The sequence below is a fragment of the Plectrocnemia conspersa genome, unplaced genomic scaffold (assembly GCF_051122295.1).
Source record: "Plectrocnemia conspersa isolate PC_06_02 unplaced genomic scaffold, ASM5112229v1 ptg000011l, whole genome shotgun sequence".
NCBI lineage: Eukaryota > Metazoa > Arthropoda > Insecta > Trichoptera > Polycentropodidae > Plectrocnemia > Plectrocnemia conspersa.
This window is the reverse complement of record NW_028277175.1, coordinates 8,010,206-8,034,445: the sequence shown is the minus strand read 5'-3', so window position 1 is coordinate 8,034,445 and position 24,240 is coordinate 8,010,206. Positions and strand designations below refer to the sequence as shown.

Here is a 24,240-nt window from a genome sequence, read left to right as displayed (position 1 = left end):
TTTCTAGTGCTTTAAAATCTATTTTTTAGGTTATTGTCATCAATAAAAAGTGTTTAAGAGCAGAAATTTGGGTTGCTTATATATATATATATATATATATTTAAGCCTATTTTGTGTTTACAACATTGGGTTAAATATATACATTTACGTAATACTCAAATGGCCGTATCAGATTCATTCTACAAATACGGAATAGTTTTCGTTGCGAACGCTTCTTCGCCATTGCCCCAATTAACTCCCTCAGCGTCATTATGTAAATAGCTTCGGGCAAAGTTTCCACGAGCGAACGAGCTTTCAGCAGCGCCGCTAACTGAAAAACAATCCAAAAATTTTAATTCGTTCGGTGACTTTGAAACAAGGTGCACGGACGAGCGACCTTGTTCCTTTCACCTAACCCCTGCATATAAAACTTGTTGCCAGAACACTTAAAGAGAAGTAAACATAGTGCCATATTTGATCATAAATAATGTTTCGTGAGAAATTGTGAAGAACACGATGGAGAAGTACGAACAGTTAGGGGTTGTCGGAGAAGGCTCCTATGGAGTGGTTATGAAGTGTAAACATAAAGAGACAGGACAGTTGGTGGCTATCAAGAAGTTTTTGGAAACTGAAGAAGATGCAACAGTGAAGAAAATGGCACTTAGGGAGATCAAAATGCTGAAAGTTAGTATAATTTACAATATTTTTTATAATTCATTGTCAATAGATCAGCGCAATTTTATCAATAAAAATTTAAGTTTGTTGCTGCGGCTCGATCCTGTGGCCCCTTTTTTTCATGTCTAGACCTTATAAACTAGGCTATTATGACCTCAATAATTCTTGAAAAAAATAGCTTTCGCTAAATTTGTTTGATATGGCTTGAATTTATATAGTATTATATTTTTTAAAATACCACCTTAATAATTTATATTTGTATTGCTTTTAAGAATTTAAAATTTGTGCTTAATATATAATTATAATTCCGATCGACCATCACAGATTAGATTTTATCAGATTTTTCTTATATCTCAAATGAATATCGTGACGAATATAAAATAAAGAAATCGAGCTAGATCGTGCATAGTGATATCTATCGATTGTAAAGCTGCACTAATGGGTAATAATTAATAAAATGGAAGTCACTGACTTACACATTTTAATATTTTGTATCGTTTATTTTTTTAAATACAAATCTAAAATCTGATAATAAAAATGGATATGCAATTACTTTGTTTAATACAAGCAATAAAAAGTAATAGATTTTTTTGTCCTTTGCATTTGCAAAAAAGCGGCGTTTTAGCGACCAGTCCATAATATCAAAGGTGAATTTATGTATTATTTCTAGTGTTTAAAATTGTTTTTTTAAATTAAATAAATATTAAGTTAATAGATTATGCAAGTGTACTAAATTCGGATAGAATGTATATTTTTAGACTGGCTTCTGCATTAATATTATATATATTATTATATTAAATATTATACAACTTAATAATAAATTGATTGAATTGTAGTATTTACTTTATTTATATAAGTGCCCATAATTGCATTTTCGATATGAAAAGTCAGTTCTCAAAATAATAAAAATTATTTTTTGTAACTCGTTTTTTCTGATTAAAAATATCTTATTTATAAGCATAACTATAGTACTTAAAATATAAAATTTTCGATACAATAAAAACTACTTTTTATTCAAAATTTTAGGCGAATTTTATATCAACCTGTGATTGTACATTAAAAATATTGACAGTGTCTTATATTATTTATGAAGAAAATCATAATTATAAATCAGTAAGGGTTAAAGTCAAACATATATTTTTTTAAATAAATGTATACAAGCCGTCCGAAAATAGTACGTATACCTTTTACCTGCAGTAATGTGCCATTCAGATCTACATTCCCGATACGCTATTGCACAACACGATTTGTTAAATCCTGCAGAATGTATGCGAATAAAATATTAGAATTTTACGACTTTCACACTCTAACTGTTTTGGAACTGCAATATATAGATATATGTTTATGAGTTTTCGAGGCGCCCTCTGACTCGGCCGATACTGCGCCTGATTGCCGTGTTTTAATTTTGTTATACAAATGATCCATAAGTTGCTTAACCAATAAAATATTTAACAGCTTATTGTTTGTGAATACTTCATATTCGCTAATGCATCTTTGGATATTCAGTCTTGCAAACTGCCAATACCTTATTGTATGCGAGACATCATAGTCGGACATATATACTTAAATGCTTGGTCGTGTCCTGGTTATAATTAAATAGTTTCAAAATAAACATGCATTATTCTATTTTCTGAATCAAACTTAAAAATAAATCTGATAAATAAAGGTATATAATCTAAATATAATTTTTTTTAAATTGAGTCATTAATAACCACCTTCTTTGACACAAATTTTAATAGTCAATAACACCTATTATACTTGACAATAAATTTGAAGTAAGTTCAACTCATTATCAAAATATAAAATATTAAATTCGCTTCGGAGCTGACTTAAAATATATGTACATATACGAAGTGTATAGCGAAAATAGTCACAAATATAGCAGATAAAAAATGTTTTGTGGAATATCATTTAGCGTCATTGAAGATTATTTTTTGTATTAAAATATAAAATTAGTATAGCTCGATTGACTTGAATTATATTTTATATTGTTTTACTAAGAATAACGATTTAGAATAAAATAAATATTATACATACATACCACTCGAACAATTTAATCTTATTCGATTCTATATACATGTTCCTGGAATATATAAACCCAGTTATTTTAAACAACAATGCACAATTTAATTACCCAGCCGACACTTCTCAGAAAAGTATTATGGCCCAACTTTTGTTGCGTACTGTTTGTTGCAAGTATTTTATTTTGTTACGAATGGAAAGCTCACGTTACTGCTTCTGTAAGTAATTAAATTGTATTTTATATAAAGTTTTCACCACTTAAAATGTAAATATCGCTTTACTATCCGCTTGTATGTATGTATATAGAGAGCAGTGGTGGACTAGACAGTTTTGATGTATATTATACATATGTAAAATATAAAAATAGCATACTTAAAATTTTAATATGTAATTATAACCATACATATATTTGAATTCAACAATCAAAAGCTTAAAATATCTAATTATTTATTAAAAATATATTTATAGTAATTACTTACTACGTCTTCAAGATGCAAATATATATTTTATTGTGTCGAAATTTAATGTTTGTTAATTATATATACTTAATGTATATACTAGCATAATACATATTATGTTTAAACTAAAGCTAGGTAATCATAAAGGCTTTAAAGAACTGATGTTGGTGCCTCTCTGTGTATCAAACTATATCTCTCTTTCTATATATATATCTATCTGCGGATCTGCCCTCTGAAGTAAGCACATGTGTGTATTTTTTGTTCTCTCATAGAAGCTTGGATGAATGGGAAAACGGCTTATTTAGATCAATTAGTCAGTTTTGAGAATCTTCACCTCTCTGTTGTCCGTCTCCTCTAATTAAGCATAAAGTCTCCCGTGTGACCATCTATTAGCGAAACCATTGTGCTCACTTTTCGATGGTCACAATAATCCCGATCAAAAATAACTATTAGCTTTTTTTTTCTTTGTAACGACGTGTACAATATATTGCTTAGTAGTACAAATGATTATAAAAATTATGGTCATAGAAAAGTATGTGGTATAGTGTGTAGTTATATTTTTCGTCTATCTCTTACTATTATTTATAATACGATAATATGATAATTTCTATCTGATGCTAACTAAATAGGAATTAGCTAGCTGTCAGCGGATGTATTTTTATATCAAGTTATATTTTCAGTTCAATTTTGATTTTAAGCTGCTAATGAAAAGGGGTTTATGTATTATATAAAACGTGACGCTGTGATATATGGATACTAGATAGTGAATAATAATAAAAATTGCATGTATAGCAATAGGCTCCGCCGGATATTTATAAATATAATGGAATAGAATAAAAATATAATAAAAAAGTATACAAATTTAAAGCAATCTATTATTAATTTACCGCATATACGAAACGTTTATTTTTAACCTTTACATGTAAACAATTCGCAAAATCATCGCCGTAGATTATTAACTACAATCACGTAAAACGATACAATTGGCATAATCACCCCCCGAAAATTGGGGGAAACGAGCCGATTGTTAATCCTTTCAATTTTTACAAAGTCACGTAAATGTAACATCCATTATGCGATGGTTCTAAATCGGTTTAACCTTGAACCTTGAAGGTTGAAAATCGCATTTGAAAATTAGCGTTCCACGTTTGCTACGTTGTTTTCTTTTCAGCTTTCTTTCTAATAATATTTAATTTTGGCCTTTTCGAATCTCGAGGACAAACTACTGATAACGTCGAGGTCTTCGAGGTCAAGCACGCAAGTGTGTTTAATTCTGAACGATTTTTTTTATGTTTGCAGAAATTAAGGCACGAGAATCTGGTGAGCTTGCTGGCGGTGTTCAGGAGGAGGAGAAGATTCTATATGGTATTCGAGTATGTGGAGAAGACTGTGCTTGAAGAGTTGGAGGCTGCTGGAGGTGGACTTCCGGACGAAGTGGTCAGGAGACACGTCTATCAGCTTTTGAGGGCTCTGGATCATTGCCACTCGAATAATGTATGAATTTAATTTATATAATACAATATATTATTTAGAAATGATACCAATACCCATTATTTTTTTAATCATTTAAAATCTAATAAATGGTTAATTCTACAAAAAGATATTGAATTTAAGCATTTATCTTAAGCATTATTGAGATAAAAAAATTATAACATTAAACACAACGGTAATTATTTTAATCGTGGAACATTTTTAAGCCAGTGATAAACTTTTATTCCTTATAAATAGATTCTTTGAACATAAATACATTTAACAAACAATTATTAATCAGTGTAAATAATTAAGTATATTTTTTTACTATTGCAGCTCTATTCTAATATCGAAAGCAGCATCCATTTTTTTTTTACTTTGCAGAAAAAAAATGGATCATTATTTATTTGTAACTTTTTGAAATATTTTTTTATGACGCAATAAATTCCACACAGATATATGTAAACTTATCAATACATCGGATTGTATTAAAATGATTTTTCGCTCAATTTTAATTCATAAATATAACTTCACTATCGGAAAAGAGTTTTAATGTTTTTAGCTGTTAGTTGTGTTTTTATATCTTGCAATTATAACAGTCTTTAAAACCTTAAAAGCTTAATAAAAGCCGTTCTAATAAATCTGTTTTTAATTTATTGCACTAATTATTTTTAATCTATTAATAAATTTGTTACTTTAATCCAAAATAATTGACTTTTTTGAGCAAAATCTTTCAATATTCCCGATTTCTTATTGTTATAAGAAAAGTAAAAACCTTTGGAATGCACATGATTACTTAGTTATTAAAAGGTTAAAGTAAAAGCTATGGTCAAGTTCTGACTGAAATAAATATGGACGGAAATGTTACGCCTTATTTGCCCTTTAAAAATTGCGAGTACAACGTAACGTCTCCTCCAGTCCTCGATCTTCTGACTAATGGTAATGATAAAGAGCGGAACTAGACTTTTTAAGCGTAATACAAATTTTATCTGATTCTCAGTACAGGGTAATTAATTTCATATACTTACATGATACCACATATATTTTTTAAGGTTTAAGGGTGATGACTTCGTAGCCAGTGAAACCCGGGATGGAGTCTAGTTAGAGTTTTATTACATTATATTAACATATTTTGCGTCAGACGATAAATGGCTCTGAGCGGTGGTGGAAAAGCTGGCGTGAGGGTTGATGTCCGTGGGAGGTCCTCGAAGGTCTTGTAGGTGCCTGCAGCGAGTGTTTGGAGACAGTTCCTCTTGCTGCGATAATCATGTTCGGGAGTCTCGGGTCATATCTTTTCGTCTGTCGATAGGGGCGTGTCTTCCAAGCTGGGGAATCTGCTGGTTTCTTTGAGTATCTGCTTGTCGTAACTGCCTTCTCCTCATCGGAGTCCAGTCTTAAGTATCCAAGGCTGCAAAGCTAGCTGACCAATCGCAATTATGCAGTGATCCAGCCAATCACTGCAGTCGCTTCTTAGAACGGCGAAATAGATATACCCTTTTAGAAAGCCACATTCGCTTGATGGGCATTGTCCAATGTCATATTGCAATCAACGGGACTCTTGTGAATCCGGTTATTATATCTGTGACCGTTTCATAACAAAAAAATATTCTCTTAATGACGGATAATATTTACAGAAAGAACAAAACTCGTGTTATATATGTGGTTGTAACGAGGGCTGTGTGGTCCAAAATCCTTTAAGCTACTGTTTCCTTGTTGATGGATGATCATTTTGGTCACAGTAAATTAACGTAAGTTTTGAGAGAAAGACCCTTTCAAACGTGGTCATCTGTGTGTGGTTGCTACAATTTATTTATTTGACGCATTATATAATAATGAACTGACGTATAAATTAATGGCCAATCGCAAAATTGGCAGTAGCTGTGACGCCATCTTATGAGCTGATGCCAGTATGCCAAAGCTAAAAACATATATGTTTGTCGACGTATGCAGCTCAAAGATCTCACACTGAAGTTCCTGAGCTGGCAATGATAGAAAAATGTGACATATTTAGTATAGCTGACTCTTGAGTTCGGTCGACGAGAATTTCTCGTCGACTGAACAGAGGTGTAGATCTTCCCAGAATAATAGTTGTGTAGTTTAAAGCTCGCCAATTTAATAATAAATTAACCCTACGGTTTGTGAGCCGCATAATTTTACGCAATATTTTTTTCGCGATTATAATTTCCATGCATGTGTAAGATTTATATTCATGACTAGTACAATAATCTGTGACTTATTTAAAAATAGGTTTCACTTTTCTTTTTGGCATCAGAATTGTTTATTTATTTTAGCCAAAAACATATAGTATTGATTTCACTGTTATTGCATGTTTTAGGGATATCATCAATGTTGTTTCCTACAGTACATTTAGTTAGGTCGCTATTCTGTGGAATGTGGAATTTGCTTAGCAGAGATATTTGCCAATAGCCTTAATATTTTATTTAAGTAAGGTCCAACGATTACATGGCATTAGTTTGTAAAAACTAAAGAATACCTTTGGATACGCATAATTATTTATTTTTCACGTTGATGAAAAAAACAGATTCATATAAAATCTGACTGACACAAACCTATTACTTGTTTGACCTTTTCAACGAGTCTTGCAAACCATAATAAAATAATAAAAATAAGTATACATATATTATAAAAGTTATTTTAAATATAGCTCTGAAACTTAAAATAGATAAAAGTAATAAAGTTTATTTATATAAATTTACAATGTTTAAATATAGCTGTAGAGCAATTAGATCATTGATTTTTTTATATAAATTTGAGATGCTTTTTTCATCGAGTTTCAACAATATCATATCGACTTATGAGGTTTAATATTCAGAGATTGATCAGCTGCAGTAGTGGTTTATTGAATTTATGTAATGATTGAATACGTGTTGCTTAATTAAATGGTATAACAGCTTGCAGACGAGGCCCCACCGGCCGTCGTACTTACGTCGTGGTCCGCCAAAGAATAAAATGTTGTTATTGTTGCCATCGCGTCATTTTTATCATGGTACCGCCTAGTTTGTGGCCAAAAAATGGCCCTAACAATTTGAATCCTGTGGATTTATGAATATTTTAATTTGAAATGTATAAAATATATAAAGACAAATGAAGACAATAAAAACGTTATGTCTTTGTATGTTTCGTTGGATAATGTATCATAATTAAATACGCCTATAATAAAAGCTGTTAAAAATTACGCCAAATTTAAGGATATGTAAGTGGCATATTAAATAATTTACCTCTTTTTTTAAATATGTATAAAAATGTTTTTATTTTGATTTAATTTGTACCCTCTTTTACTGTTATTGTATTGGAAACGTAAAATAAAAATTGTCGGTGTAGAAACTACTACACCTATTTTGCTTTTCAAAACTATAACATCGAGTCACAACCAGAAAGAGGAATATTGCCAATACGCGGAAGTTTCATTCCTATCGATTTCCTGAACCTTCTCGGAAAAGCTCGAACGCAACAGACGGTTGTTTTGTAATCGACCGGAAAGTTTCGCCGAAAACCGCAATCGTCGTCGCATGTCGCCCCTTTATTATATTATATTCGTCGGCGTAATTGTTTTACGAGAATCACGAACTATAGGATGACAGCGAAACGGTCTATGACCATTTTGCATGACACCAAAAATAGACGCTGTAGTAAATAAACATCGCGGTGCATCTAAACGACAGGTCGTTCCTGATTTATGAAAGACACATAAATTATAGCTGATGGTATAATATCAATAAAAATCTATTAGGACAACGTGCTAGTTTTGTGTGAATTTCGCGCAACAGATATTCTATTTCGGGACTATTTTTGATAAGAACAGTGTGGTAAAAAAGTATTTATATAAAATATATTTTATTTTTTATTAAAAAAAAAAATAAACGAAAAAAAATATATAAAATAAATTAAAACAGACCAAACGCTAGCTTCTGATTTACTTTGTTTTTCTGATTTAAATATAAACAATTTTTTAAAAAGAAATGGGTTTATAAAATATCTGAAAAGTCTATATACTTTTTATAATCCGAATATTATTGATTATTTTCGTGTATTATAGATTCTACATAACCTTATTCTATAATATTTTAAACTTCTTCATAAACTTAATTAAATTAAATGTATGTTTGTTCTGTAAAAATTAGTTTTACTTTTTACTGAATTAACAATATAAAGAGTCTCGATTTACGAGTATAATATGTGCCGGAAACGTGCTCGTATATCATAGCAAATTCAAAATTAAAAGTATATTCGTTTCAAAACCCAAAAATATTAATATAAAAATGGATACCACAAAATATAAGTATATTTTTTATCATTTTAGGACGGACTAGCGTAGTCTGTAACGGCTCAGACTTGTAACTCTGATGTTGCGGGTTCGAGCCCCGGCAGCAGCACTCGAATTTTTATTTATAAAAAATGCGCTATTATTAAAAACAACCGGCTCCAGCAGCAGATTATATATTATATAGCACATAATATTTTATAATTAATAATATAGCTATTACTGAATCCCATACTTTTAATCTCAGTACTACTCAGTTGGTTGTAGGGCATTGGGCTTACGTCTGAAAATTTAATAAAAAAAATATTATAAAATAATTAAATCTATGACCCATTCATCTCGGAATAGCTTTAACTAAAAACCAGTCCAATGATATTTCCTTTTACCTTCTTTTGAAAATTTGTCAAAATTTTACCATAGCGTTACTCAAGTGATACCTTTTCAGGAAATTTTGCAATATTTTCCACATTTTACAGATACCCCTAACCTGGTTTGAAGTGAGAGGGATTTCAGCATATTTCTGTTCCTTTTCAAACAATATATTTTCTATAGCCTCGTGCTGTTGCTAGCGATGCATATCTATTAGTTCTTTGGTTGTCAGCTTACTCTTAAACATCGTCCTGATTCACCTCCAGTTCTATGTTCTTTCCAAAGGACACAATTTCATAGACAAATGTTTTATTGACGATCTTGAGGCAACTCACGATTGAAATGATTTTTTCCTCAGAGTAGAAAATTATTTTACAAAAGGTATGTCTACTACAAGAAGAATCATCTCAGGAATAATGTGACGCAATAAGTAGAGTTCATATTGAAAGACATTGTTCATTTATCATGGCAAAATTGATTAATAATTTGTACAATTCAGGCGCGTACAGTGAGATACATTACCTTTTGCTCGCTCGCGTGTTAAGTGACGAGAGTGAGTGAGAAGAAGTGGGCGTGCAGAACGCACTCTTACTCACTCTCGTCACTTAACACGCGAACGAGCGAAAGAAAATGTATCTCACCATAAACGTCTGCTCTACATACATAAATAAATATAGTTCCTTCGTCCGTTTATCAAAAAGGTTTTCGGGAGCTTATCAAAACTCCAACCTTTGCCCTCTACTCTTTTCGTTATGCTTTAATGTCATAGATACCGCAGATATAATATGGTTGTCTTATGTATGCCAATATTTTACAATTGATTGCGGACTTTTTTTCTCTATAGAGACGGGCTTTTTTAGTGTAGGGAAAGATTTGGCTAGAGGAACTTCCACTTAAAATCATGGAATCACTTTTGACATCAAATGCAGTTTCTCTCTAAAATTAAGCGACATCTGCAAAAAAAAGTCAGTTCTCCTTGTTTTTTATGACACTTAAATATCCAAGAATCTATAAATCAAGATTTATATAATTTGCATCCTAAAAACGGTTAAAATTAATTTCTTTAAACCACTAAAAATTGCTTATGGCAGATTAACTATTCTCTAGGAATTCCAGTTCAAGGTTCCGAAACGACTTCGAGAGCTACGATCGCTTCCTCTTCTAATGCACGTTAGAGCCATGAAGTCCGCAATAGCCGACTCGCTTATGGCTGTCGCCATTCATCTCCTTAATATGCTGCCATCGCACATTGGTTTATTTAATATCTTCCGATTTGTATAATTGTATTTATATATTTAATGATTTTTTATTTTTATATTCTTATGTGACGCATTTGGCTAACCTGTTATTTTACGATAAGCTTAATTTAAATAAATACGTATTTCTTATATATTTACATATACCTATCATTAATTTTTATATTTTATAATATAGTTATGAGGCAATCATATTTTTTTACCAAGTATCGTAAAGTGAACTAAACCATTGGTATTGATTTTGTACACGACTATTAAAATGAGAAGTGTAATCAAGATAAGACCGTTCAAGATAAAGTAAAATATTTTCGTAGCTTTTTAGGCATACGCTTTCTTTGGCAGGATAGTTCATGGTCATCGTTAATCACGCAAAGCTTTTTTACATAAAAGTATAGTAGATATTAATGAATTAACATAAAAGCTCAATTCGTTTATTATATATGCTATGGATCAATAAAACCTTCATGTTTCAATTGAATTAGTAATAATAAATGTATTGTAACCAATTATGATTATATACTGAATAATGTTATATATAACTACATTATCCATTATTTTTTTACAGATCATACATCGTGACGTGAAACCAGAAAACGTACTCGTTTCTCGTTTAGGAGTCATCAAACTTTGCGACTTTGGTTTTGCAAGATCTACCAATCAATCGGGAGAACCTTACACTGAATATGTGGCTACTAGATGGTATAGAGCGCCTGAATTGTTGGTTAACGATCCAAAGTGAGTATTGTACATGCTTATTACTTTTTAATTTAATAATTGTATAAAATAATTTTAAAATTAAAACCTAATTTTAAAAAATAATCTTTACATCAAAAATGGACTTTGAACGCGATTTTTCTTCAAATTGGTTCTGAGAAACATCGTTACTACCTTTAAAAGCCAAACGGTCGCCACAGATATATTTCCAGATTTATAATAACGCTATGCGTCGTATGAACCTAATCTATATTAGTAAGAATGAACAATAAGAAAATTGTTTGCATTCGAGATAATATAATGATTTTTTTATTATTATTAAATTTTTCATTGTAATCCCACAGGCGTAAGCCCAATGCATTACAATGGTATAAATCTGTACCAACTGAGTAAGTCACTCAGATATAATGGATACCTACAACAAAGTATTAACCGTCAAAGTGAAAGTCTGGGAATCGCTGATATCTATATTAATAATTATAAATTAGTATGTGTAATATAATTTATAATCAGTAAAAGCGGTTTTTTTTAATAAAAGCGCATTTTTTTAAATAAAAATTTGAATGCCCCTGCCTGAGCTCGAACCCCCAACCTCAGAGTTATTAGTCTGAGACATTATGGGCTACGCTATTGATGTTTAAATTCATTATATAATCTCTGCTTATTCTTTACTAAAGAATAAAATTTAAATATAAATTTATTTAACAAAATTGTGACAAAAACAGTATTGTACAAATTAAATTCAGAACGTGAATAATTTTACATTTAAAAATATTTCTTTAATGAAAAAAAAACAGTGCTTTCTACATAATTTTAAACATATTTTCAAGTGCTTACATAATGCAATTATAAAATTACTTTAATAGTTAAAATTTAATTTTAAATATCGGTAGCAAAAATTTTTGTTCTAAGGCATATACATACACTTTATTCTAGATTAAAAAAATTTAATTGCATGTCCGCCATCCCATTTATTAAAGTTGAATGTGGGCTTCATGCGGTTAAAGCTAATTTAAGTAGTTAGGAGGACTAAAGAAAAGAACCAACTGCAAATTATTGACTGCCACTGATCTATTATAAATAAATTAATAGAACCACAGCATGCTCATAGTTCACGTTAAATATAATTTCGAATATGATTTTATCAATACCATTTATTTTTATTTAAATAAATTAATAATATATATTAAATAATTATTATAAATTAATTTGGTTTTTTCCTTATAATTATAACTTATAAGTATTATAAGTTTATTTTTTTTGTTGCCATAAGAGCTATCAACTAAATTGAATTATTAAATGTAAGGTATTGCTAGTCATTCATACATCATTAATTTCCTTATTCAGCTATATCATAATCTTCGGTTACATGCTAGTTGAAATGGATAATTTTCGAAAGGAAGTCACAAAAAAAGTTTGGAAAACTATGGTTCAAACGTACCTCAAATAACTAACACAATCTTCAAGCGGTATTTTTTAAAAGCCAATATTTTAATAAGATCTTTGTAATTTATGAGCTTCATTTCTCGACTTTCTAACATAGATGTTTTATTATGTATAATACTCGTATGGCAAATAACTCATAATTAATTTGGTAAACGATATTTCTCTCATTCGGTCCATGCGAATCAAACAAAATTTAATTCGCTCTTTGCCATTTGCGGTTTTCAATTATGAAATTGGCAATCGTATATTAATATTAAAACAGAACGGTCATATGAACTAAACCCTATAGTAATAATACTGCGTTTGTTTTCAATCAATTAGTCAGAACAAAGGCGAAAATGTATTCGAAAAATCACAGAATATGCAGTTGTGAATTGTACATAAAATATGGCCAAATGATGTATTATATAATATTTATTCAAAATATTCAGTTACTTATCTGCATATTTTTAATAACAGTGTATCGTCGTTATGTTGTGGTTTGCCTTCATTATCAACTATTACGCCTACAAGCCGAAACGAGAGCGTAGGAACTTTTATTTGGGTATGGATCACATAATTCGATAAATCTGTCAGTCGCATTTTGAAAAATATTTTCTTCTAGATTTCCAAATTGGATTGTTTATCTAATACGTCGCTAACGTGTGCTTTACAGATAAGATTCATTAAACGCGTGTCATAGTCATAAATAAACAATCGTTTTTAACTACATCACTGATGCGACAAAAATCAAAACGAACGCCGAGATATTATTGACTGTAGATATGATATTCATGTGTGTTATTATGAACGGCTAATTAACTGCATACATAAAGTTTTATTGCAATTTATATAAACTTCAATTAGATCAAATTAAATATTGATTTACGAACTGAATAATCAAACGTTTCAAATTCTCAATATTCATGTCTTCATAACAGAGTTATATAATGAGATCATCCAGAGGACACCCGCTGCGTAACAACCAAAGCGTTTCTTAATTATGTTTAGATAAAATTGCATGACTATATTACATTTGGTACCTAATGATCAGTCAAAATACTGATAATATCGATCTTTACTCGCAGAGGCGCAGCTAGTTTGTAGAGATAACAAATTATTTTGTCGGGTTCATCAACTGAGCCACTATTTGGACGGTAAGATTTACGCCTATGATCATAAAAAGGGCCAGTTTCACTCGCGATTAAAGCATTTTTTACCGTTAAAGAAAATATGAGTTTCTGTGTTTAAAAAGATACGCCATTGAGAGACCATGAAACGCATTAAATACGCGCCATAAATTATAAATGATTAAAATTAGTCGCCTTGAGAGTAGATAACCTGCGTAGTGGTTTCCAATCTGCATTATTGCGTAGCGGTCTCCAACAGAAATTTGTATTTTTAGAAATTCATCACTCTTCTCTGATTCGCCGTTCTGTTGAAAAGGAACAGACGACAGAGTCCACTATGGAAAATCTAGAAGTATTAATAATAAAATAAGGGAAAAATTGGGTAGTCCGTAACGTCTCAGACTAGTAACTCCGATGTTGCGGGTTCGAGCCCCGGCAGCGTCACTCAAAATTTTATTTATAAAAATGCGCTATTATTAAAAAAAAGAAATCTATTTATTATAAATTGTAAAGCACATAATAATTTATAATTAAAAATATAGATGTCACCGATTCCCAGACTTTCAGTCTGGTGGTTAATACTTACTTGCAGGTATTCATTATGTCTGATTGACTTACTCAGTTGATACAGATTTACCCGTTGTAACGCTTTGGGCTTACGCCTGTCAGGTTACAACGAAAGATTTAATAGAAATTTTAAAAATACTGAAACCCTGGCACCCAGGATTAAAAAAGTGATGCAAAACGTACTGCTCATCATATAATAATATACATATGTTAATATTATATATTTGTAAATACTGTAAAACCTTCATTATAACATAACAGGCGTAAGCCTAATGCGTTACAAAAGGATTAACACAATCAATATCTACAAATAAATATTTTAATCATCACAATATTTATCCGTAATATTAGAAAAATATAGAAAAATCTATTGAATTTATAAATTAATAATAATCACTAATTGGAATCTTCCAAATACAGCAGAATTTAAAAAACTTCATTTTTTATATGGGTTTCGAACACATGTCTTTCAGGTATCAGTCACCGACTCACTCTCTATGTGTAATATTATAACAAGCAGTTTATATTTTAAGATAAATATTATATTTTTTTTAGTAATGTTCATGATGGTAGATAAAAAATAATTGAAGCAAATTGACTTCTAAAAATAAGCGCACTTTAGCATTGTTTATAGAGATGTGTTTTTATGTTTATGTTTATAAAGTCACATTTTTTTAGATATGGACCAGAAGTGGATGTGTGGGCTGTTGGATGTCTTTTCGCCGAGATGATGACAGGCGATCCCCTATTTCCTGGAGAATCGGATATTGACCAACTTTACTTGATTGTGAAAGTCATAGGTTAGTGAGTTATAAGTTAGTAACTAAAAAAATGCTATAGTTTGTAGTTATTGTACAATATTTAATTAATAATATTATTTTGTTATAATCCAAGTAATACTAAGTTTTTCATCAATATCTCAGTAATGACTTTTTTCAGAAAACTATTTTTAGCCACAAATTATTTACTTTTTGCCCCTATTTGTTTTAACTTAACTTACAGAGATTATTCAATTAAAATATGCTTGGATATTTATGTTTATATCATGATGTTTTAAGTCATTGAATTTTTATAGCAATATTTAAAAATCATAAATGTACAAAGAGCATATAAATCCTGAAACAACTTTTTTTCGTTTCTGTCGCTCACATGACCGTCGCGTAGCCCACTTGAATCGCCCAATTGTCGCGTACTGCGATTGTTTTCCCACAATTAGAGAGCTTTTTAACTTGCTTGCTTTATATGCACGCCCGAGTTGAAGTTCCTGGATATATTAACCACCAGGTAGTACGACTATAATTCGAACTTAATACTCTATCTGTACATGCGAAAGCTTAGAGGCGCATGAGGTGAGACGAGTAACAATATCCGTTCAAATATAACAGGAAAAGGCGTAATCGACCTGTACTTTTTGCTATTATTAAAATTTTACCAGTTTTAATACAGACGGTCAAGTGATTTTGCAAGTACAATGTAAAAGCTCTTAAATTATCCAAATGGAGTGTCATAAAACATATTTACCCTCAATTATACTTCTAAAGTATTTGAGCCACAAATAAAGTCACTCAATTCAATAGCAATTGACTTTGAACTAAATGATTTTCTTATCGTTAATTATGTCATAATGCCACTAAATGATTAAAATAGTTCAACAAAAAACATAGTTGAATCTTACAATATAATGAAGTAGAGATAAACATAACGTAATGCGTGAAGGGCAAATATTAATGTTACGTGCTTATAACAGCATAAAGAAAGCACAGATAAAATACGCAAACGTAACATCGCTTAGGTAAATTGCAGTGTATTTGCTTTAATGAAGCAATGTTTATATACTTTCGTAAAAAAATTCAAAGGAGCGTGATCGCTTTGATCCTTTCAAATTAGTTCAAGTAACTACGCTCTATTTAAATAATCCCATGTATATAATTAAAGTTTTTCAACTTTTACAATTTCTTCTGGAAATGTTTTTGCATAAAACGCTTATTAGTGGATCTTACAATAGAAAGATAGTTTTTTTTATTTTTTAAATGAGATTTTTTTTCGTACTTTTTACCCCATCGGTTGCATTTGACACAATTTTATTTTATGGAAGGTGATATTTTTATTTTTTTGTCATTAAATATCATAGAATTTTTTTTTTCATTAATTGTTAATTGATCAAATCACTTTGCATGTTTCTTTACAGCAGTGTTTCTTAACATTTTAACTGAGCCGCACCCCCTTGAGTCTGAAAATTGGTCTCCGCATCCCATTGAAAAATGTGCTTCGATATCTTAATTTAGAAAAATACATTTTTTGCGAAATTTATTTTTTATTTAAAAAAAATTGAATTTTATATATCAAATACAAAACAATATTATTTTTATCAATAGATAGGCCGCTGTTGCTTGTTCATTATAATATTTGTGAAGCGAGTCTTTTTTTTAAAGAGACACGCGTAAATCATCACTTGCATTTAAGCGATTTCTCGCTTTAGTTTTTATATGCAAAAGCGATGAAAATCCACAGATAGTGGTGGCAAATGGTAGAACTGCAATGCTTCTTTCGCCAACTGTGGATAGCATTCTAACTGTGTACACCAGAATTGTTGTAATTCTAATTGTTCAAATTCCATTTGAATATGTCCATTGTCTCGCATTTCAAAAAGATCGTCTTTTTTTAAATCACTATCATCCATCGAATTTAGGTTATATAGAAATGGATCCAGTATCCATCTCTGAGTTTTGATAATATTTCTAGTAGAAAAATATCCATTGAATGATTCGCTCAATCGTTTCAAATGTATTGCAATGTCAGGTATAATTGTATTTTTTTCATTTTCCACAACAATTGAATCAAGCAAGGGAAAGTTTTCAAAATTCCCGTTTTCAACTCGACGTATCCAAATTTCTAGTTTTCCAATAAATAAAGATGATTTTTCACTAGCTATTATCATATTCTTTTTATCAAATCCTTGGATTGATATGTTCAATTCATTAAATTAACTAAATATATATGTAAAGTAGGCTAGTCTCAGAATTGTATCCTTACTCTCAAAATCTTTTACTAAATCACAGTTTTGACTAGTCATGAACTGAATAATTTCTTAACGCAATTCAAAAACTCTGTTAAGCATGCGGCCTTTAGAGAGCCATCGTATTTCGGTGTGATATAGATGCACGGTATGAGCAGCACCGATTTCTTCACAAAAGGCATGAAAATTGTGATGATTTATCGGTCGTTCACGGTTATATTTTACTATATTATTTGCAGTAATTAGGTGTTGATTTAAACTTTCTGGCAAAGCTTTTGACGCAAGTGCATGATGATGCAACATGCAATACGTTATTGTAACTTGCGGTAATTCTCTTTTCATGTGTGAAAAAAATCCGGAATTTTTGCCTAACATTGCTGGGGCCCCATCAGTGCATATTGAGACAATAATATTCATTGGTAATTGATATTTTAGAAAAAAATCTTTGATATAATTGAAAACATCAATTCTTCTCGAAGTAAACTCCAGTGGCTCACAAAATAGAAATTCTTATATCATTTCTTTTACATATCGCACAAATACTAAAAGCTGGCTGCAATTATCAACATCAGTTGATTTATCAAGTTGTATGCTTACTTTTAGTGGACTGACTTTTATGTCTTATTATTTGCAGTAAAATATCTTCACTGAGATCTAGAATTCGCGATCGAATTATATCAGAATCTAATACAGTTTTAGCTATTATTAATGCACAGGGTTTTATTAATTCCTCAGCGATCGTGTGAGGTTTTCTTTTATTTGCACACAGATATGCCACTTGATAGGACGCTTCTAACAAGGGCTTTTGAATTTCTGGCTCGCATAATTTTAAGATAGTACCACTGGTATCAAATCGAGCCTTTTTTTGCTTCAAACTGTTCATGCTATGCACACCTTCACCCCCATGCAGATGGTTGAAATGCTCTAATAACTTTGATGGTTTGAGATTGCAGTTTGAAAATATTATGGAACATAAGATGCATTAAGGTTATTGCGTACCACCTTTTTTTGTTTTACAAGTGAATCCATAAGCAGCATACTTGTCGTTCTATTGGTATTTTTTTACATAGTAGGGCTCACTATAATCAATTAAATTATTTAGAAATAACGTTTAAAAAAAATTAACAAAATAAATTCTTACGTTTGTAATATCAATGTATCCTATTCGGCTTGAGTCACTGACCAATTAATAATGTATTAAATAGGTAGTAATGTTCATAATCGGATGTTTAAATGCGTAAACGTGTTTGTTTCAAGAGGTTTCTCGACAAACTGCCGATGACACAGAAACAATAGTAGACTTAGGTAGAGAGTAAGAAAGAAGGACGACAGTCCCTGTGTGCTCTCATCCGCTTCCTCAGGTCGTGTGTAAGCCAAGTTCGGCTCATTAGCGACCCTAGCACTTGAGCACATGTTTCCTATCGACAGGACCGATGATCCGCTTCCAGTATCAACCTGGGTCGCCCCGATGGACGACCGCGGTTGGTTTCCCGGTCTGGAGCTACTGATGGTTCCCCAGCATCACTATCTTTTGTTGGAGAGATCTACCTAACTCGTTCGCACTTATTATGTCCTCGCGTGTGCTAGTGATCGGCACATTTTGCCAATACGCGCCCGATGTAACAATGATCAACGACTGCCTATGTATGTGTCGGTGATCGCATGCATAGCAACGAACTATTTCATTCACGTATTTTTTTTTTGCGAAAAACCCATAACCCCAGTTTTTGTACGAGCTTCAATGCCCCAATAACGCGGTCCCGACTTTCGCGTTATTGTGGTAAGTACTGTAGTTTTCAAATATTTTATTATCAAAAATTTAATAAATGATATTTAATCATTTATATTGTTACGGGCTTCTCCCGCACCTCCAATATACCTTCCCGCACCCCCAGGGGTGCGGGCACCCCCCGTTAAGAACCACTGCTTTACAGAGTAATTTGTTTCATATAAAGCGTTTCTGTCGCTTGGCTAAATTTCGTTACTGAACGAGTGACATCACCTCCATATATGCTATATTAATATAGATAAAATAATCGTAAAAAATATTAGGTACACCGGGTGTACTTATTTTGCTATTGGGCTCAAGTCTAAATATAACTATGCAAATATATCAACCCAACCGCGCATGCATAAGTCTATCAATATACCAATAATATAAATAAATAACCTATCTTAAATGCTTTCTGTTAATAGTTACTATAAATAGTGCTGGAGTTTATCTAATCCTCAAAACGTGCCTTTTGCATAATGTTCGTATTGATTTATATCAAAGGGAATTAAATTGAACGCTTTTAATATCTTATCGCAAAATTCATAACCAGATTTTAAAGCTAATAAACAAAACGTCCTGAACTCATAATACTATCGCAAAAACGCCGTCGTGAGATTAAAATTTATCTGTTGTTTTGATACTCGGATATTGTTTGCACAAAATGGCGATCGACCACACATAGCGTACCACACTTTATCGGCTTTGCATATCTTACTGCCATACATTACAACATTGTTTATATTATATAATACTTCATTCACAGTCATGCTTATTTTTTTAATTTAATTATAGGAAAACTATCATCTCGACAACAGCAACTTATTGCTAGAAGGCCACAAATGCGCGGAGTTCTCGCTGAAAGCGGAGGAGGAAGCGGAAGCGGAAATGGATTTGGAGCAGGTCGATCTTTGAGAAGACTCTTGCCTTCGAGGAGGGCTCCTGCTTTGGCTCTTTTAGCAGCCACTCTCAGACCAGAGCCTACCAGAAGACCACCCTGTCGAGAATTACTGAGACACGTGTACTTCACACACGATGGATTTGCTGATAATTTTCCGACCGAGTTGAGGCGAAGAGCGCAACAGGAAGTGCAGGTAATCTAATTGAATATGTAAAGTAAAATAAAAAAGTAAAATAAAGTTATATAGTCTTTATGTGATTTTGAATCACATAAAGACTATATTGCTTCCCAAATTGGGGGCCGTAGGATTTTTCGCGGGGGCCGCGAAAATATTCAGTAGAAAGTACAAATATAAATTTATGAATATTTTTCCACATTACATATTTAGGGAATGTATATAGTATGTTAAATAATAACACATTATATTAAAGCATATTTATATACACAGAGAAGATGATGTAAGCGCATGCGCAGAAATATTGCGTATTATAAATATGTGTATTATAATTGTAATAATTACTGCCAAATAAACCCTTCAACTAGAAAAAATAATTCAAGGGCCGGGAATTAATTATTTTAGATTTAGGGGGCCGTGACAGGAAAGTAATTGGGAAGCACTGTTCTAGACCACCATGTTAGCGTATTATTAAATCATGCCAATCGCATTTTATTAACTCATACGTGGAATGCCATGTGTCAATACGCGCCTGTAAGCGTTACGATAAGAAAAAAAAACAGTTTATACTTCAAATTTATATCTAGCATATATTATTATACTATATGTAATGCCTTATTTGCGCCTGATACCTTACAGCGGCAGATTATCAATGTGAAAAACATATAATTGTATGCACGTCTAGCCTTAAAAGGGTTAAACGTTTGCAACATTGTTTAACTTTCAACTCCACTAAAGGTAGACGAACTTCTCAGAAACGCAACGAGCATTTTATTAGATTTTCTACTCACCATGCATGCACGAGTTTGCCAAAAAGTAAAATAAAATATTCGCGCTTACAAGAGAGCAAAAATCTTGAAAAATCCATTGCAATATATAATACTAATTTCAATAACTAAACGTCTTTATAGTTAATTAATCACATAAATACTTACAATTGCAGATCATATTGAGTTTAATAAATTATTGAAAACAAAAATCACTGAGAAAATCATCGAATAATATAATCCATTAATGGATCTCGAATTTTAAATGAATTTTTTACAAGGTGTTAATAAACAATAATTGTCATTAAAAGTCAACATTTAAATGTGACTTCTTTTTTTCTGTTACCATAATAATATATATATATATTGAAAGCCAGATTATATTCACATGAAAACTTACTCCAGTACCTAAATCGATAAAGATTGAGTTCTATTTAACGTTAAAATAATTTAGAAACTTGGAGAGCATGAAAAAATGTTTTATATATTTGACCAGTTTTGGCCATAACAAATCTAAACTCGGCTCCCATACTTTTCTATTCAAATTTCATAAGCAAAAACAAAAAAATATAAATATGCAATGTAAAAACTTCTTCGCTTTTTTACAGCAAAATCTTTAATAATATTATCGAAATTCATGAAGTTTGCTTTTTCGCTTTCTATAGAAAGAATTGCCAAATATGTCAGTCTTTACTTATCGATGATTGGTGATAATTTTTACCTTCCAATCTAATCGAAGTCACAATAAACGTTGTTCTTTTGACTATATTTAGAATTTATATTCCAATTAATATTAAACATATTGTTGTACAAACACTGAATATACATAACTTAGGTTATCTCCACACTAATCAAACGCAAGCATTTGCTTTTTGTTAAAGCAATGGCGCCATCTATAATTGAGTAGAGGAAGCAGAAACTTTGTGCTGCTGAGAAAATATATTTATTTATTTAACGTCTAAATAAAAATAATTAAAACAAATTAAGACTACAAATTAGTTTAACATCAATCTAAGAAAGTGGAATATTTTTTTTTCTTAAAACCAGACAAGTGATTATTGCTAAAAACATCCAACTGACCGTATAGATTCTCAAGCTGATGTAATCTAGGGAATGTGGAACTCATACGGTAATTGGAATTATTATTATCAATACAAAATTTTACTCGTTTGTCTTTTATAATCGAATCAATTTTTATTTCATCTAACCTCTAACTAAAAAATTGCTATTTCTGGAAATACTAGGAATAACAGCTATGAAAGTTATCAACTTGTTCATAAGCAGTTCTCTGAATCAAAGAAGCAGAATTTGAAGTGCTTCTCTATCACACAGAAGTCTTGAAGTGATTGTTAAAATTAAGGGGGAAAAAGACCTACTCTTGAAAGTTCCAAGTTGGAACACTTAAACAGAAAGGATTTTATCTATATATGTATGTAGCAAATATTTTTTACCATATAAATATCATAGATCTTTCAATTCAAAATCGTGAATTCGACGTTATGGATGTAATTGAAATATTACAAGCTTTCTTGGATAAGAAAGTGGAAGCTAACATTCTTGTAAACTTTGACCATGACGAAGTTTAAATTCTCTGTATTTTTTAAGAGATACGGAACTCATTTAAAATTTATCTTTATGAAATATAAGCTAAGCAATGGATTCACAATCATTTTATTTATAATATATAAAGTATCAAACAAAACTAAAATTCAAATAAAAAGCTATGCTACATGTATTCGTTATACAGGCAAACCCTCTATTAAGAAAATGGCAAGGCGTCAGTGCCGGAAGAAGTAGAAAAGACATCCACAACGACGAAACACCTGTAAGAATCCCCGCACCAGAGCCACCGCCTCCACCGCCTTCGATCAACAACGACAATGTAATATCTGCAAATCCCAACTCTCGCGTGACCATCCAAAAAAGCATAGACAGTGCAGATGTATGAATTAGACAATAACTTATCAAACCCTAAACAATATACTGACTAAAACTATATCATATTATAGCAAATCAGCACTGAAAGGCATCCTAATCCGCCACCAAGTCCTGTGGATGCGCCGTCATCGCCGATTCATCATTCGGTACACTCGAAACAGATTCTACAGCCATCTCCTCAACATAGAACAGTTCATAATAGGTATGTTGACTCATTAAAAACATTGAAATAAAAGATTTTTATGTTTCTTATGATTTTAAGATCTACACTTCATGTATCAATAAACGCACTTCCGGCTCCGTTGCACTATCCGAGCAAGAATCAAAGCAACAGACGTTTCGATAACAGGAGTGAAATATTCTTAATCGAAGAGATTAAACCGCACAGAGGATGGGAGGCTACGCAACCGTTAAAGTCGAAATCTATTAGATCAAATCATGATTTAATTTTGCCCACGGTTCCAGGAGGTATGTATAGAATATGCAGAAAAGAGTCTTGTAAACTAATAGCTTCAATCAGAAAATAAAAAGTAAAGAACGCTGGACGCCTTTTGATTTATTACAACTTTGCAATACAAATCGTCAAAGACCTGAATCTTTTTTATATATAATTATTGCCCTGCTTTTTGAATACACAATTGTTTGGCTATATATTGATATTTTTGGCTTGAAAATCGCTGATTCTATAATGCTTCAGCTTGCGACTCATTCCAATGTAACTCAAATCTGTCGATATTTGTATTTTCTCATCTCTTATTTCACCGTCCTAACACAAACATTAATTAAGCCTCTTATTTAACACAAACCTGTGATGCAACCTAATATTTTGTACTATAATCTCTGGATTATTTCTATGCTTGAATTTTTAGTTGCAACGATTAGTTAGTTTTTAACTACTCTCATAAATAAATATTCATTGGATCATGCAAAATTAAATCTTAATAAGAAAATGAGATCTGATTGTAACTATCAAATTTAGTGATTGATTATTTTGGCATATTACTTTACATTATCGCATAATAATAAATTAGTGATTTTATTAAAAATATGTTTATGTTTACAGCAACCTTAAGTCCGTTAAAAAGCTCAAAGATCAAATTATTACCATTAGAAAATTCGCTCAATATACCTGCATATAGAAGAGTAAGTATTTTAAAATAAATATAATTATGTAACATTTTTTCTAATTTTAATTACTATTTCCAGGATAGTATTAGTCCGGGAAATAGATTAACGCCTACCAGCTTGCCTTACATGTGACGTCAGCATAATCAACTGTTCCGTTAATTATAATACAATTATCATTAAATCAATATTTATGTAAT

The 24,240-nt window shown here is 31.2% G+C and overlaps 1 protein-coding gene across 1 annotated transcript; it reads left to right on the top strand.

Moving 5' to 3' along the window:
- Positions 1–495: 495 nt before the first annotated feature.
- Positions 496–24,175, top strand: LOC148229346 (cyclin-dependent kinase-like 4). The gene is made up of 10 exons (XM_088196826.1): positions 496–663; positions 4,434–4,628; positions 11,077–11,246; positions 15,026–15,147; positions 19,930–20,228; positions 22,725–22,919; positions 22,987–23,117; positions 23,178–23,383; positions 23,979–24,058; positions 24,122–24,175. The coding sequence occupies exons 1-10, from the start codon at positions 496–498 to the stop codon at positions 24,173–24,175; spliced, it is 1,620 nt and encodes a 539-aa protein (XP_088052952.1).
- Positions 24,176–24,240: the final 65 nt, after the last annotated feature.

Excerpts from the sequence above, each read along its gene's own strand:
- LOC148229346 (XM_088196826.1), top strand. The coding sequence starts at position 496 with ATGGAGAAGTACGAACAGTTAGGGGTTGTCGGAGAAGGCTCCTATGGA. Across the intron at positions 4,629-11,076 it reads ATCATTGCCACTCGAATAAT|ATCATACATCGTGACGTGAA; the intron begins GTATGAATTTAA and ends ATTTTTTTACAG. Across the intron at positions 15,148-19,929 it reads CTTGATTGTGAAAGTCATAG|GAAAACTATCATCTCGACAA; the intron begins GTTAGTGAGTTA and ends ATTTAATTATAG.